The sequence below is a fragment of the Labrus mixtus genome, chromosome 17, assembly GCF_963584025.1.
Source record: "Labrus mixtus chromosome 17, fLabMix1.1, whole genome shotgun sequence".
Taxonomy (NCBI): Eukaryota; Metazoa; Chordata; class Actinopteri; order Labriformes; family Labridae; genus Labrus; species Labrus mixtus.
In genome coordinates this window covers 13,115,395-13,131,082 of record NC_083628.1, presented here as the reverse complement: position 1 = coordinate 13,131,082, position 15,688 = coordinate 13,115,395, and the positions used below count along the sequence as shown (strand labels likewise).

At 39.9% G+C, this 15,688-nt stretch overlaps 1 protein-coding gene across 1 annotated transcript in view; it reads left to right on the top strand.

Moving 5' to 3' along the window:
- Positions 1 to 231: 231 nt before the first annotated feature.
- The window catches only part of nnt (nicotinamide nucleotide transhydrogenase), a 36,360-nt gene continuing 20,903 nt past the window's right edge, over positions 232 to 15,688 (top strand). The window contains exons 1-10 of the mRNA XM_061061665.1: positions 232 to 318; positions 2,641 to 2,856; positions 7,849 to 8,078; positions 8,728 to 8,945; positions 9,147 to 9,234; positions 9,408 to 9,496; positions 10,982 to 11,169; positions 11,909 to 12,042; positions 12,149 to 12,340; positions 14,627 to 14,780. Of these exons, the coding sequence (XP_060917648.1) occupies positions 2,703 to 2,856; positions 7,849 to 8,078; positions 8,728 to 8,945; positions 9,147 to 9,234; positions 9,408 to 9,496; positions 10,982 to 11,169; positions 11,909 to 12,042; positions 12,149 to 12,340; positions 14,627 to 14,780 (1,447 nt within the window). The 5' untranslated portion in view covers positions 232 to 318; positions 2,641 to 2,702. The remainder of the gene's footprint in view (positions 319 to 2,640; positions 2,857 to 7,848; positions 8,079 to 8,727; positions 8,946 to 9,146; positions 9,235 to 9,407; positions 9,497 to 10,981; positions 11,170 to 11,908; positions 12,043 to 12,148; positions 12,341 to 14,626; positions 14,781 to 15,688) is intronic.

Sequence of the window (15,688 nt, the reverse complement as noted above, 5' to 3'; positions counted from 1 at the left end):
AGCAATGCTTCAAATAAAATAAAATAAAGTATTTTTATATATATGTTCTTAAAATCAGCCTTAACTTTGTAAAAAAAAATGTCAATATAACAAAATATGGACATTAATGCCATGGTCAGTTTATTCAAAGTTGTGGTAACTGTCACAAACATATAAAACACTTGTGATGACTCGTCGGTGACAGCTGATCAGAAGACGTCGGACAGCCTGCGTGTCATATGATCTAAATATTCCTGTGCCGGCCGTTTCTCGCGACACCTTCCGGGTTACCCGACAGTTCGCCTGTGCTGCACTGTAGAGCCAGGACTATTTGCAAAGGTCAGTCGAGTTATCTGCCACTTACCCTTCTACTCTCACTTTTCAATGTGCAATTGTTTGGTTTTTGCAGTGAAACGCTTGTGCTGCGTGCTTTACTAAATCATACGCCGCAAAACACGCACGAAAGCAGATGTGTGTATTTTACCCGCTAGCACGCTGAGCTATCTCATTGTAGCTTCACCTCCTGCTAGTTTGTGCAGCGAGCAGAGACAGAAACAGACAAGTGTTGCCCGCTTTGTTATTAGTCCCTTTGCTGTCAGACCTTAAGAGGAGCTACGCTGAGCACTAGCTGAGTTAAAACACGCCTAATCCATAAGGATTTATGCTTCGCTTTCGTTGGATGACACAAGTGAAAATAAAGCCGCCCTAAGGAAGTCATTGATTCAAATGTTGTTGTTTTATTGGGTCATAACAAAGCCGTCAGTCAGAGGTTTATGAGAGACCTTCAAATCCTGACCCGGGTTTAGTCTGGGACATCCAGGACAAATCAACAAACTAATTATAAGAGTTAGTTTTTGCATGTTTTAAATGTATGTAGTTAACAAAATGTAGACTGAATCATTTTTTTTTTTGAGACCGCCACTTTATTTGGTGACGTGGTAGTTTCAGTTTTTCTGTGAGAGACTTGAACTCACCACCGCGAGGCTGCAGAGATAAGTGTTTATATCACGGATTGTAACGGTGTCAAAAGTCTTTCTCATAGTTTGTGTCGGTCAACAGGAAATACAACTATAATTTGAAAATGAGAAAAAAAAAATAAAAGAAGCTATTCTTAGTTTTTAGCTCTTCTAATGTAAACATTTTGCTGCATGTAGGTTTTCTTATAAATGGACTATTGTAATTTATAATGCACGTCAGCTTGGTCACGTCCTATTTAACAATTTTCTGTCAATCTAATAAATGCTGAATTCACAAATCAAAGCTATTACTGACATAACATAATACATTGTTAACCTACTGAATGCTTACACACCTGACCTTCTCTTTGTTTCTGTGTACTGATGTTTTGTACTCAGATTGTTGTCGTTGTTTAGATGCAACAATATACTGTATGTCGATGCTTTTTCTGTACTATGTTAAAGTCTACACAGAGGTCAGCTCAACATAAATGGTGTAACTGCACAAGATGTAACAGGAAGGGGCAACAGTTCATTTATAGTGACGGCAACTTAACACTTTGGACATTAATAGTAAACTGGACTATTTTCATTTTCTATGTATTTGTTAAGTCTTAAAATGTGGGTAAAAAACAAAAACATTCCCAGTTTCCCACATGTCAGTCCTGAGATTCCCATTAAAACTGAGATATGTTGTATTTCCCTTCATGTAAATAAAAAAAGAAAAGAGAAAACCATCTGAGGACTTTCCTGATTAATTGATAATCAAAATTATCATCACATTTTTTTTTTTGTAATTTGCTCATGAATTAATTGGCTCATCATTTCAGCTCTTGTTTCAGCAGAAATGGGTTGCAGGGAAGTTTAGTGAATATTAGTTAGTGTGACGAAACTGCCTCTGTGTGCGTACAGATTATCAGATTGTATTTTACTGCCAGAGATTTCTAGTTCAAACCCTACCACACCAGTCTTGCGACCGCAGCCTGTCCCAGTTTCTTTATCTCTTCTAAGTAAACCCATTTTCAGGATAGATGAAGTGGACCTCTGACAGGTAAAGCATGTGTAGTATTTTGGTACAAATAAATGTCGGGAAGTTTTTCTCAGAGAAGGTGACCTGTAGTATAAACAGAGGTCATATATATGTGTGTGTGTGTGTGTGTGTGTGTGTGCTCTATAAAGGAAAAGTGAAGGACAGGTTCGTTCATGTTATTCAAGTATAATTCAAAGCTGATAAGTATTTTTTGATATATTAACAATCTTAACTCCCTCTCAATATTTCCCTTGATATTCTTCCTTTTTCCTTTATTGGTGACATTACATGACACAATCGTTAACTAGTAACATTAAGGACAAACGTTACGAAACATAAGAAAATCTTTAAAGTGAGTCAGTAGAGAAGGGTAGCCAAGAAAAAAGAGCAAAAAATAATGAATGGATCCTATTAGATACATTGAAGAGGAAAACATCTAAATTAATTCCTGTAATAACAAGTCAAAGAAACTTAATACAGCATACTGTGTGTTGTTGGTAACGTGTGTTGTTGGTAACGTGTGTTGTGTACATGTCTGGATGCGTTTCTTTAAGGCAGAGATATCTTTTTTTGTTTGTTCTGTGATTTGGACAACTTTGTGCTCTATTCTTCTTTGCCCATAACCCCCCCTCTGTCTTCTCTCTCTCTCTGTATTCTCTCCCGCCTCTCCCTCAGGAGGGGTGTTCTCTGTCCTGTCGAGCTCCTCCTGGTGTGAGAGTGTCGGGTGTGTGTGCACCATGGCGAGTCTCCTCCGTGTTGTGGCAGCTAGCTGCTCGTCCCCGGTGTTCAGCGCAGTCTCCTGCGCGAAGCTGCAGAGCGGCCGTTCAGTCAAAGCGTCATGCGTTCGCTTCTTCAGGACCCATCAAGCTCTGGGACGATGTGCTAGTCCAGGTAAGACACGGGACATTTAAATCTGGTTTGAACATGGGCGATAGATAAACATCATTACAATGCACACTTTATATGACAGCTGAGTCGTTCTCCTCTGAAGGAGGCAAAAACCAACACAATGATGTAACAATATAGTATGACCGAAAGGTTTGAATGAAGGACTTCCACTGAGGTCACATGATCTTCAAACTGCACCGTGACAGAACACCACTAAGGACTTTCTTGGGATGTGTGCAGCATAGACGGCAGAGCGGTTGTTATGGTACCAGTGTGTTACAAGGACATTTCAACTTTTCTCAACTGTTCTAACATTTCCACCAGTCGCCTACTCTTCTCTGATCACACTTTGTATTCTGCGGTTATATTTTGAAATAAAACAAAATATCTGATACTCCATTGACTTATGTGAAAACAGCTGACACAAGTGTTAAAATAATTCCTGGCTAACATTGCATGCTTGATAGTTTTACATGATACGATAGGAAAGGCTTACATTGTTGGCTAAAGGTAAACTTGGCTAGCTAACGGTAATGTTAGCAAATGTAGCCATTCCTAGCTTACATTTATAGTATGTTAGCAAGGATTAGGTTGAAAGGTTAAACGCTAATGTTAGCTGTTATGACTTGACTTGATTTCTCAGCAATTATCAAATATGTTATTTGACCTAAAAAATCTGGCCCTATTTTTCTCCTTTTCATTTTCCTTCTCAGTCACATATCATTAAGAAGTGTTGATGTGATCAAACAATGTCAGACTTCTTAGTAATTGGCAAACCTGAAATACAACAGCACGTTATTGTAACAGGATTGAAAACTCCCTTCTTGAGCAGCATGACTCATGCTCAGAGAAAAAGAGCCTCTGTGTCGATGTGGTGAAACCTCGATCAAACCAGACTGACAAGTGTCGGTTCCACTTACGAGCTGCTGCCATTTATATTGTGCTCATTAGTCGACCGATTCACATGTGACCTGAACAGGAAAGATCAAACATAATAAACTGATTATTTAACTCATTCAATTCTCTTTAGGAACTACAGATGGAAACTAGCATTTTGGCTAACTCCTGCATTTTTTTACAGAAATGTTTATTTAAATGCACTATCCCTGTAAAATAACGTAAAAATAATAATGAAAAAATATTTTTTAAATGAGTTAAAATGATTTTGAAAGTGCTTTTTTTCAGGTTTCACCACTGATAGCAACATGAAAGCAGCACCACCTGTGGGCTCTGTTTGCCTTCTCATGTGCATGTGTATCAGGTGCGCTGTGACAGGTGGCAACATACCCATTACTTAAAAAACTCCCAGCAGAGGTTTTCAGAATAGCAGTGCTATTAGAGAGGCTAAACCGGTATTTTATTCATAATGCTGTCCTTGGTTAGCCGTGGGAACTGGTGAGACATATCTGTCTTTTGGATACAGTTTATGTTGTCATGAGGGTCAGACACATTCATTCATTTTGGTGCATCTTTAGTCACTTTTTAAGGTCATTTTAAGGTTATTCTTACAAAAAGGGATAATCCCATGTTTAGCCAAAATGTAGCTAAATAAAGAAGTAATTCAAAGTTTGTATTGAGTGTCAGTGCTGCTCCCTGCAGCTACACTCGGTCTCAAGGTCACCTGCTGCTGCCCTCAGAAAGTGTTCTCTGTTTTCCATTCTCGAACTCTGTCTCCACTAAGCAGGCAGAAAGTGTGTGTGTGTGTGTGTTTGTTGTGTGAGTGTACTGTAAAAGCCAGTACCAGCTGGATGCAGGTGCCTCACGTCACTGTGTGCTCTGTTCTGAGTTGTGCTGCAGTCTCTCTCTGTGTGTATGTGTAGGCGGGTGTTTAAGGGGTCTGTGTGACCCTGGTTCACGGTGCAGTTCAGTTAGCTCCAGAAACAGCTGGCAGCGTCTATTCTGGACACACAAGTATCAGCTGACAGGGTCACAGACGAGTAGAGGAGAGGAAGAGTTATGTTGGGACCTGTAGAGGGCCTATAGAGGGACAGTATAGACGGTTGATGCTTAGAGACTGGATCTGTGAACGATAACATGGACAGAATGACTCCCTCCTTTATGAACTGACTATGTTTGGCATTCTCATGCTTTGAGCGTTGGTGTATGTTTGTTTGTTGAATGTGTTTGACGATGTAAAATTATGCATTTCCTGCATCATCAAACGTTAACATCATTTAAATCAAACGTTGTTTACATCCATGTTTGCGTGCTAGCAGTGTCCGTCAGCCATGGCATCATATGAAACAGCAGTTTTCCCCCATCTTTACGGGTATCAAGAGTCAAACAAGCAAAACAAAATGTTTATTTATAAGGAGATATAGGAGCCTTTCACACTCTCGCTCTTTGAATATTGCAGGGTTTTTATGTAAATGGTTGCTGATTGGGTCACAAGAGAACAATCCTCAAAGCTCATCGCCCAATGTTTAACAACCTTTCAGGGAAACTTGACATTTAACCAGGAAACCAAATGAAAACACATCTAAACATTTAAATGATTAAATGTGCTCATATTGTGACTTGGAATGCCTGGACAGTAGAAAGAGCCCATTGGTGAACATTAATGGATTCTTAGCTCAGGGTTTGCCTGTTTCTGTTGGTGACTATTCCCTCTGCCAGCCATCAGGGGATGAACTCTTAGGAAGCCCAGTATGCAAGGGCTCTATTTGTGGCTCTGGTGTGGACTAGTAGCAAATCTCAGCTGATCTAAATCCATGACAAATTAAATTAATGAAATTGAACGGTTCACACGAAGCCTTGAAAGTTGTGTTCTGCAAACCAATGTTAACACTCTCCATCTTGAATCTAGATACTGAGATGTATGCGCTTATCCCGTTGTTATCTCTTCAGTGACATGTTCAGATAAGCAGGATCAGCCTAGTCACTGCTTCATTTGTATTTTTAGGATTAAGGTGGTTGGTCGTCTGTGCATGCTATACTTTCTCTGCTTCTCTGTAATATGATACCCATAGAACAGACTGCAGCCTGACTGATCTATTAAGCTGATTGGGGGACCTGAGTGCTAAATGTGTTGGCAGAAATGAATAAGAGATAATTAACATACAGTGGAATGTTGGGACTCTGAGCTTTGATTTTATGATATTGAGCCCTTAATAAAACTATTAGATGGGTCACAGGGTGCGAGGAGAAGCAGCCTGTCAGAGAAAGAGCTGCAGTGGAATTTTCCATAAGAGCCGACTCAACATGTGACCCGCCTGCTGCTCGGACACAGACCTGAAGAAGAGTGCTAAAAAACCAGGCTGAACAAACTGGCTAAAAATAATATATCCATGCTTTAGTCATACTAATACTATTGTTTTTATTAGCTTGAGTCTGTTTTTCTTTCTTTTTCAACTGCAACAACTATACATACACTCACATTACAAGCTTTCCTCTTTGTTCTCACTTTCTGCTTTGAAAGCAACACTTTGCATCTTACCGTCTGATTTCTTAGACTTGTTTGAGACTACATTACAATGTTTTGTTGCAGCCTGTGTTTATACTTGTGCCAAGTTAGCTGTGAAACTTTAAGGCCTAAGTATACTTGCTTTTAACTACGTGTACTCGAATGCATGACATCAACCTTGCATATACTGCTGTGGTTTGGAGCTTTGATTGTGCACATCCTCAGAAATAAACACACACGCGTCTGCGAGATAAGATAAGATAATCCTTTATTTATCCCACAATGGGGAAATTTACAGTGTTACAGCAGCAAAGAGCAAAGATTGCAAACAGAAAGTGAACACAGTACAATTTAAATAAAAAATAAAAATTAAGGGTAAAAAAATTGATACTAAAAAATAGATATACAAAATAAAAAATAGATCAGCTATTTGACAAAAGTGTAGTCTGTAATATTCAGTGTAACACAGACATGCACACAGTGCACATAAAGTGTAACACGTTATTGCACAAAGTGGTTTGATAAACATTAATATAACATTAATATAACATTATTATTGCACAGAGTCAGAGTGAATTGTCCAGTTGTGTGTGTGTGTTTTGTGATCTACTGGGAGCAGGCTTGGTTAAACAGTCTGACTGCAGCAGGAAGGAAGGACCTGCGGTATCTCTCCTTCTGACACTTGCGGGTGGCAAAGCCTGCCGCTGAAGGAGCTGCCCAGAGCTGTTACAGTTCCATGCAGGGGGTGGGAAATATGCAATATGCAAATCACCGCTAGAGGCAGTGTAGAGTTGTATGGTGATGAGACCGGGAATTACAACATCGGAGAAACCAGTGAGTCACTACAACAATGGCGGAAAGTTATGAAAAAATGTTAAGAGCTCAAGTCTGCAACTACCCGCACTATGATATGTAATAGCTGTTGCATAGCAACAAACATACATGCTAAAATAGCTTGCAACAGCTCATCTCTACTTCTGGATTTGACGTTGGATTTATGTGGTGCTTCCTCAAGAGGACTCCTCCTGTAACACACGTTCTACATCGGCAAATATATGAACATTTACGTTCACGACGCAGCAGCTTGTCTATGAGTACTAGTAATAAAACTATACCAAACTATAGTCTCAACTGAGCCGGCTGAAGATTGTTTTTGCTCTTAAAGGGTCATGACCTCTTCAGTCTGCATAAAGGCCATTCCATGTACAGAACAATATTTATAGTAAACACAGTTTAAAGAAAGCTCACGGTCATCTCCTTGAAAATGAAAGGGTGTCTGCATGGAACAGTATTGTACTGTGCTGATTTGATCTTATAAAAAACCCATCCTAAATGATGTTGTCTATCCTTAACTGTGTGATCCAGCTTTAAAAAAGAAAGCTGAAATAGTTGTAATGTTCCATTCAATCAACCACACAGCTGTCAGGCTATCTGTGTCTTGTTTTCTTATTGTTCTTTATGAGTTGAAATAAGCTCAGCTGGTCACGAGTCTGTCATGAATTCATTTTCATTCATTTAACTTTGAAACTTTAATGAATGAATAGAAGGGCAATCATAAATCTATCGTGTATTCTTTCTCTTCCTCTCTGCAGGTATTCCATACAAACAACTCACAGTCGGTGTACCCAAAGAAATTTTCCAGAATGAACGCCGTGTTGCGATTTCCCCCGCTGGAGTCCAGGCGCTCATCAAGCAGGGCTTCAATGTTGTGGTGGAGTCGGGAGCTGGAGAGCCTTCAAAGTTCCCTGATGAACAGTACACCGAGGCTGGAGCATCAATCAAGGACATTAAAGATGTCCTGGCATCAGATGTGCTGGTCAAGGTACAGTGGAAAAGTAAAGGTTGTGGGGAATTAAGAAGATCATTCTCTAGAGGTTCATCAAGGCCATTGAGAAGCAGGAGGAATCTCGTAATTTTGAACGATGTTAAGATTGCCATACGTGTTTTCCTGTGTTTTTCTGTCAACATGGACTGTTTTAGCAACTAAAGTAGACCTGTATGAACACTACTCCTCTCAGACACCAAGACTTTACTACTGCTGAATTAAATTTCTAAATAATGATTTCCTATTTTCCACATCAGAAACCCAGTGGACTAAAAAAATCAAGTTTTTATTTATTATAGCATGAAAAAGAATCATTTTATGAGAATTATTAGTGCAGTCGTTTTCTGGTGCCTGTATATATCGATGTAATATTGCCATAGGTCGTAGAAGGATACTATGCTTAATAAAAAGTGTTTTATCCCCACCTCTCCTTGCTTTGTGCAGAAGGAATGGAGAGTATGAATTTGACTCAAAATTAAAACAAATGATGGTCAGATAGAGGAAAAGTACTGAATGTTTTTTCTCACTGTCTTAGTCCCAGATTGAAGAGATTTAATAGAACAGAATACCTTTAGGCCACAGCATTAAGATGATATTTAGTTTTCCTTTTATTGGCTGGCTCCTTACCCAATTTCCCTTCTCTCAGGTCCGTGCTCCCATTTTCAACCCTGATTTGGGCGTCCACGAGGTGGAGTTGATGAAGGACGCCGCCACTTTGTTCAGCTTCATCTACCCAGCTCAGAACCCCGAGCTGATGGACTTGCTGTCCCAGAAGAAGGCCACCGTCGTGGCTATGGACCAGGTGCCCCGAGTCACTATCGCCCAGGGTTACGACGCTCTGAGCTCAATGGCAAACATCGCTGGGTATGTACACTCCGTTGTTTGTTCTTACGTGATCCATTTATGAGAGGCGGATAGAAACATAGCTTAGATCTCAAACCCATGAAAAGAAAAGAGGCGATAATGAATTTTCCATTTGGGTTCAATCATAACAAGATAATGTGTGTTCAAATGTATTCTTATCAATGATTTTTAATTTCCTGTTATGTGTCTCTGTCATTTCAGCTACAAGGCTGTTGTGTTGGCGGCTAACAACTTTGGTCGCTTTTTCACCGGACAGATCACAGCAGCAGGGAAAGTACCACCTGCAAAGGTGTGTAGTGTGTGTGTGTAGTGTGTGTGTGTGTGTGTGTGTGTGTGTGTTGGTGTGTGGTGTGTGGTGTGTGTGTGTGACAACAAAAGTGATGTCATCAGTGCAAATGGTTCAATGCAAAATATCTCTTTTGGTAATTCTACATTCCTTTTCATTGTTGTTTATGTGATTAGGTTCTGATCATTGGAGGAGGTGTGGCTGGATTGGCAGCAGCTGGTTCTGCCAGAGCCATGGGAGCCATTGTCAGAGGATTTGATACCAGGTTTGTGTTTATTATGATACTCTATGAAATACATTCAGGCCGAAAGATTGCATTCAAATAAAAGTGCTGAATAAAATTTGTCATAAAGGTGCATTTATTTATAAGAGGATGAAGAAAAACAGTTGTTAGACAATGAGATAAATCTGATTCCCCCCAGTGGCTTTAATCTTAATAAACAGTTTGAGAATAAAATGTAATATTTACTAGTGGTTTCTCCAAATTCAACACAAAAGGCTATTTTTAAATAGTAATTAAACCCCCAGACCATCTTTTCCAGCTGAAAACATCTGTATATTGGTATTAAGTAGTGTTGTTGATCAATTCTGGTCCAAACATTGAAGTACAAAGTATTTAAATCCTACATACATGTGAGAAATATGCATATACTGCCCCCTACAGACTGAACCACGGCTTCTTCCAACAAACAGAATTTCAGTTGTGTTGAGCTTTTTGAATTGTTCTTGTTTGATTTGTTTATTAAAAACAGCTGAACATTAATGTTGCCTATGAACCTGGTTTGCAATGGAGTTTGAATCATTTTGATTGCCACAATAAAGTAGCAACATTAAGTATAAATAGTTCAATAAAGTGACTATTAAAATGTGGTCTTGCCACTCAGTAGACTTTTAATGTGAAGGGATTAAGACTTCTTTTCTTTGTTTGTATATTTCTATTAAAGTGCTATAAAACATTTACAACAGTGTAAACACACAACAACTCTGTGACTTCTTGAAATAAAAGGCGTCGCGTGTTTTCAACTGTTTGATGGAATGCAGCAGTAGAACATTTCAGTTCAGCAGGAGCTAAATATGGTGAAAATAAAGTAAGCAGTGAACCCTGAAGCTGTTAAGAATAATATTAAAATGATCTGGATTACATCCTTGCATCTTAGGAGAAAGAAAAACCCTGATGTAATGTACTTAGAGTGCTTTAATGTCTTATTACTGTTCTTTTACTTTTAGTTATGAACGTTATGTTTTCTGGGGGCAGCATTATCTCAGTCTGTAGGGTTGTGAACCGCAGCGTCGCCGGTTTAAGTCCCGGTGCAGACCAAAATATGGAAGTTGGTCTGGTAGCTGTAGAGGTGCCAGGTCACTTCCCGAGTTCCGCCGAGATACCCTTGAGCAAGGCACTGAACAACAGCTCTGGCACGCTCCCTGTGTAGAAGCCTCACTCTGACATCTCTCCATTACTGCACATCCACAGGTCCTGTTTGTGCATGTGTGTGTATTTTGGGCCGATGTGTGTGAGAAGCAAGTCTCTCAGGAACAGAATTTCCCTCAGGGATTAATAAAGTATGTCAAAAAAAATAAAGATTTGCAACTGTACGGTACAGTTTTATGCTTTGTATCAGTTTAAAAGAAAATCAAAAATGACACTCGAATGTAAAATGTATCAATACCATGCAGCATGTGTTCCCTGTAGCAGCCTGTTCTAACAGGGACATGTTACGATTCATGAGTCACCTCTTTCTCTCTCCTGCAGAGCTGCAGCTTTGGAGCAGTTCAAATCTCTGGGTGCAGAGCCGCTGGAGGTGAACATGAAGGAGTCAGGAGAGGGCCAGGGAGGCTACGCCAAGGAAATGTCAAAGGAATTCATAGAAGAAGAAATGAAGCTGTTTGCCAGACAGTGTCGGGAAGTGGACATCGTTATCAGCACTGCTCTTATCCCTGGTATGCACAGAAGCACAGACTCATGCACAATGTATGCAGTACATAGATTTAAGATGGAAGTACTCAGGGCAGGTAGTATTGTTATGAGCTAGCACCGGCTACACATATAAATACAACAAATCGCTAGCCCTAACCTAAAGTGTGACACAGTGGTCAAGAGATGACGGGACAGAAAGGACTGGTTCTCAAGACAGGAAAACATAAGGTTAGGTCAGCTCACCTATACGCATACCTGATCGCACCGGACGGCTTTGTGATGAGCGACGAGCCCAAGCTTCGACTATGAGTTCAGTTTTGTTTGTTGTAGTTGGATCACATAAGATACGGCTGGTTTCTAAAACAGGTTCACGGGAGTGGGTCAGCTGTCAATTCACCTGAGTCCTACGTCATTTAAAGCAACACAGCACCGCTCTGTGCCTATGCTCTGTGCGCACCTCAGGAATGGTGCGTTCAAGACTATCGGACAATCCAGTAAACACAGCTTAAACCCATTCTCTATTCTCCCCATGAAAACCAGTCCAAAGTAATTTACGAAACAGACAGATGAGGAAGAAGAAGAAGAACCTTACTGTTTCCTAACAGTATAAACAACAAGGACAAATAATGGAATATTGAAGTTTTCCACAAGAAGATTTCCAAGAATATTTGTCCATTATCCTGCTTTTGAAAGATTTAGTACTTTTAATGGCCCTGAACCCATTGCATCTGTGAAGTTTCCATTTCCATTGTACCATTACAGGTAGGAGGGCGCCCATCCTGATCACCACACCCATGGTGGAGAGCATGAAAGATGGGTCTGTGGTGGTGGACTTGGCTGCTGAGGCTGGAGGAAACATTGAGACCACAGTACCTGGAGAGCTGTCAGTATACAAGGTCAGAGCAAACATTACAAACACAAAACTGTTATGTTGATTGTCTTTGAGTGTCTTTCATCTCTTCTGTCCTTTCAAACTTGTGTTTCTGTCCATATGTCTTACAGGGAGTGACCCACATCGGCTACACAGACCTGCCCAGCCGTTTGCCGACTCAGTCCAGCACTCTGTACTCCAACAACATCACTAAGTTGATGCGAGCCCTCAGCCCCGGCACGGATAACTTTTTCCTCGACGTGAAGGAAGTGTTTGACTACGGCACCATGGATCACGTGGTCAGAGGGTCTGTTGTCATGCAGGTATGATGTGTCATATGGGCAGCAGCCTAGCAAATATGCATGTCTATGCACTAAAGATATTTTGCCTAAATGTCTCTGTTAATACACAGAAAAACTGAGGATCCTTAGGAGCATTTAGAAAATGACTGCAGGTCCATTCATGGTCACTAGATGTCACCCTTATGACACGTTTCTTCTTCTTGGCCTCCTTTAAAAACATCTTCATTGTTTGTGTTGAGTATCTTCTCATTAATCACAAAACATCATCATCCATGTTTAAGTATTAACAGTGTTAAAACGCATCAACATAACAATTCTAGTAATAATAATAATTCTTATACTAAATTCCATAGTGTGTATTATGCTCTACAAGCTGCCACTCACTAACTCATTGTTCAGAAAGGAATCTGTTCCTTCTTCCTTGTTCCTTATTCCTTCTGTATAACGGGACATAAATGTTCCTGTAAATCAAATGAAGGAGTAAAAAACAACAACGTGACCGGTCAATCAATCGATCTTTATTTGTATAGCGCCAATTTATACCCAATGTTATCTCAAGACTCTTTCCAAAAAGAGCAGGTAAAAGACCTTACTCTCTCTTATACTTTTTACAAACTCACAACATGAATTCACAATGAGCACTAAGAAAGTGGCAAGAAAAAACCAAGACAGAACCAGAAAGAACCAGACTCATGTTGTGTCAATCTGATAGAGGGAGATATAGAAAGAGAGAGAGACGGATAGAGACAAACAGAGCAACAACTGCAGCAATGAATACAATAGATTAATAGCTACAATGTCAGTAATCATGATTAAAGTATGTGTGTTATTAGCAGTGACAGGTAAAAGTGATAATAGACTGATCAATCTAATATAAACATTACTAACTGTTAAGATGATGAAACGTGGAGGACTGATTGTATTAATTATAGAGGTTGAAGTTGAGCAGCTGAAAGATTTACTTTCATATTTATAATTATGATTTTAGATGTTCTGATATTAATAGTTGTAGCCCTTAAATGATTTATAAAAATAACAAACGAGAAGCACTCTCGACAGTTAAACACAGTAAAAGGTGCACGACCGCAACAAGACTAGAAAGAGACGAAAAGTCAGCACACAAATGTCCTTCAGGTTTCTTTTATCCGGGTAAGGCAGCAACAACAACAGCAATGGACGCCTTCAGTCCTTTGCGTCCGTTGCGTCCGTTGCTGCTGACGTTTGTGTGCTGACTTTTTGTCTCTTTTTAAATTATTTATCAAATATTCATCACTCAGTTAGTAATGCTTGTATAGTTTCATGATTAATAAAGCTTTTCTTAAGTAGTTCATCCAAATGTAAAACAAGTGAACAGAAAAATGGAAATGTTTTTGAACGTGTGTTGGTTTTGACTCATTTGAGGTTTGTACTTTTGTAAAAGAGAGATTATTTTAGTTCTGGAAGAGCCTTTAAAAAATGTGCAAAGCTTTGACCAGCTAAGGTGGCTACTAGTGGTCACACACTCACACACACACACATGTACGGGTGAACATTGTTAAAATAAGGAGTCTGATGTTGTCTGAGAAATAACACAGTGCAACCAGGAGCAGCTGCCAGTCCAGCTCCTTTCTGTTCCTTTTGCCTTAAGCACCTGCATTTGTGCCAATATTTAGCATATTAAGTTCCTCATGTTTGGCATCGAAAGGCTCTTTCGAATTTAGAAGCAGCGTAGCGAAAGGCTTTACAACTACTAAACTGTAGGAACACTAATATAAATATTTGTTTTCCTTTCATGTATTCATGTTAACAAACATTATATTAAGTACAGACTGTAAAAGTTTCACACTGCAGCGAGCCACTGTAGATTTGGCTGTAGTCATTCGTCCTCCATGTGTTTCTTAGTAAGGTGAACCAATAAGATTGATATCGATACGAAGCCTAAACCATTACTTTTATCTTGTTAGACTTATAAATGATGCTGAAATGCAGATACTTCTTACTGTACCTGCTGGTCATTAGTTTGCTTACTTTCATCTTGACATCAGGGTCTAATGTTTCACATATTTAGCAAGGTAACAGAGTTCATTGTGCAGCAGCAGGTAATAAGATCAGAGAATAAAGCAGACATCAAATCAGCTCTTAACAACTGTCATTTGATATTGTTAACTTTCACAATTACTCTCATTTCCACCATGTTTTTTTTTGCTGTTGTTCCTTTCCTGGGAAGTGTAGATAACTACAAGTTGTGTAATGAATACAGCTGTTAGGGAAGATTGATTCAACTCTCTGATTGTCTTTTTCTGCGATATTATTCTCTGTCGTCTACAGAATGGAAAGAATCTGTTCCCCGCTCCTCAGCCCAACAACGTGCCAGTCGCAGCTCCTCCTAAACCCAAGAGCATCCAGGAGCTGGAGAAGGAGAAGGCTGCACAAGTCTCCCCCTTTAAGGCCACACTTACCACCGCTGGCATTTACACAGGAGGTCAGTGGATGTTAAATTGTGATCTTCCAGCTAAGAAGAGAAATCTGAACGATGCTATTCCACATCATATAGCAAATATAGCAAATCATATCATCATTTCCAACATTTACTCTTTTTCCATCGCCCCCTAAGGGGTCTGAAGGCAGGTCGAGGTCTGCCCTGAGGTGAAGGGAGGGTTAATAATCCGCCTTAAAGGTCACCGCTGGAATGTGCACAGGAGGCGTGAAGCGACACACACACAGACACCCTGTTAGTGTCAGGAAGTGTGCATTGTAAAAACAGCGTCCCACTGAGAGTGTGTTTGATGTATCGCTTAGAGCGGGTGTTTCCCATGGTGTCACACAGCACCCAGTGTAGGTGCACCTCATGCAGTTAATGTGGTTTCACACATTGTTTAGGGGCTGGAGTAGTTTCCTACTTAACACCACCACACAGCTGCTGATTTGAGCCACTCTTTTCATTCAAGAGTGAGACGCTGCTTTATGCTGGTGACATGCTGATTATTAGTGTGGAACATAAAGTAGACGTTTTCATGCTTACTTAGTTTTATCACAGCTTCGTGAGCTCACCTGAAAGAGAGAGAGTTTGGCAAATGTTGCCACACCTGCAAAGTTAACCAACAGCTCTCTGACTGAACAGTTCACCTTGTCTGTTGAAGTAGCAGGAAGTAAGGACACGTGGGTGGTCAATGACCGACCACATCTCACAGCTGACCAAAAGAGCAACAAGCTTGGAGGGATTTAATGAATCCACACTTTAAGTATACTGTTTAAACTGCTATCTAGATAACTGGATTGGGAAGTGGATCAAACATTTTGCCCGACTCACCTCCTTTTCTTTTCTTATGTGGGAAAAAAAAGTTAAAATACTCAGAGCAATTTCGCTTATATAATATAATCTGTTACTTT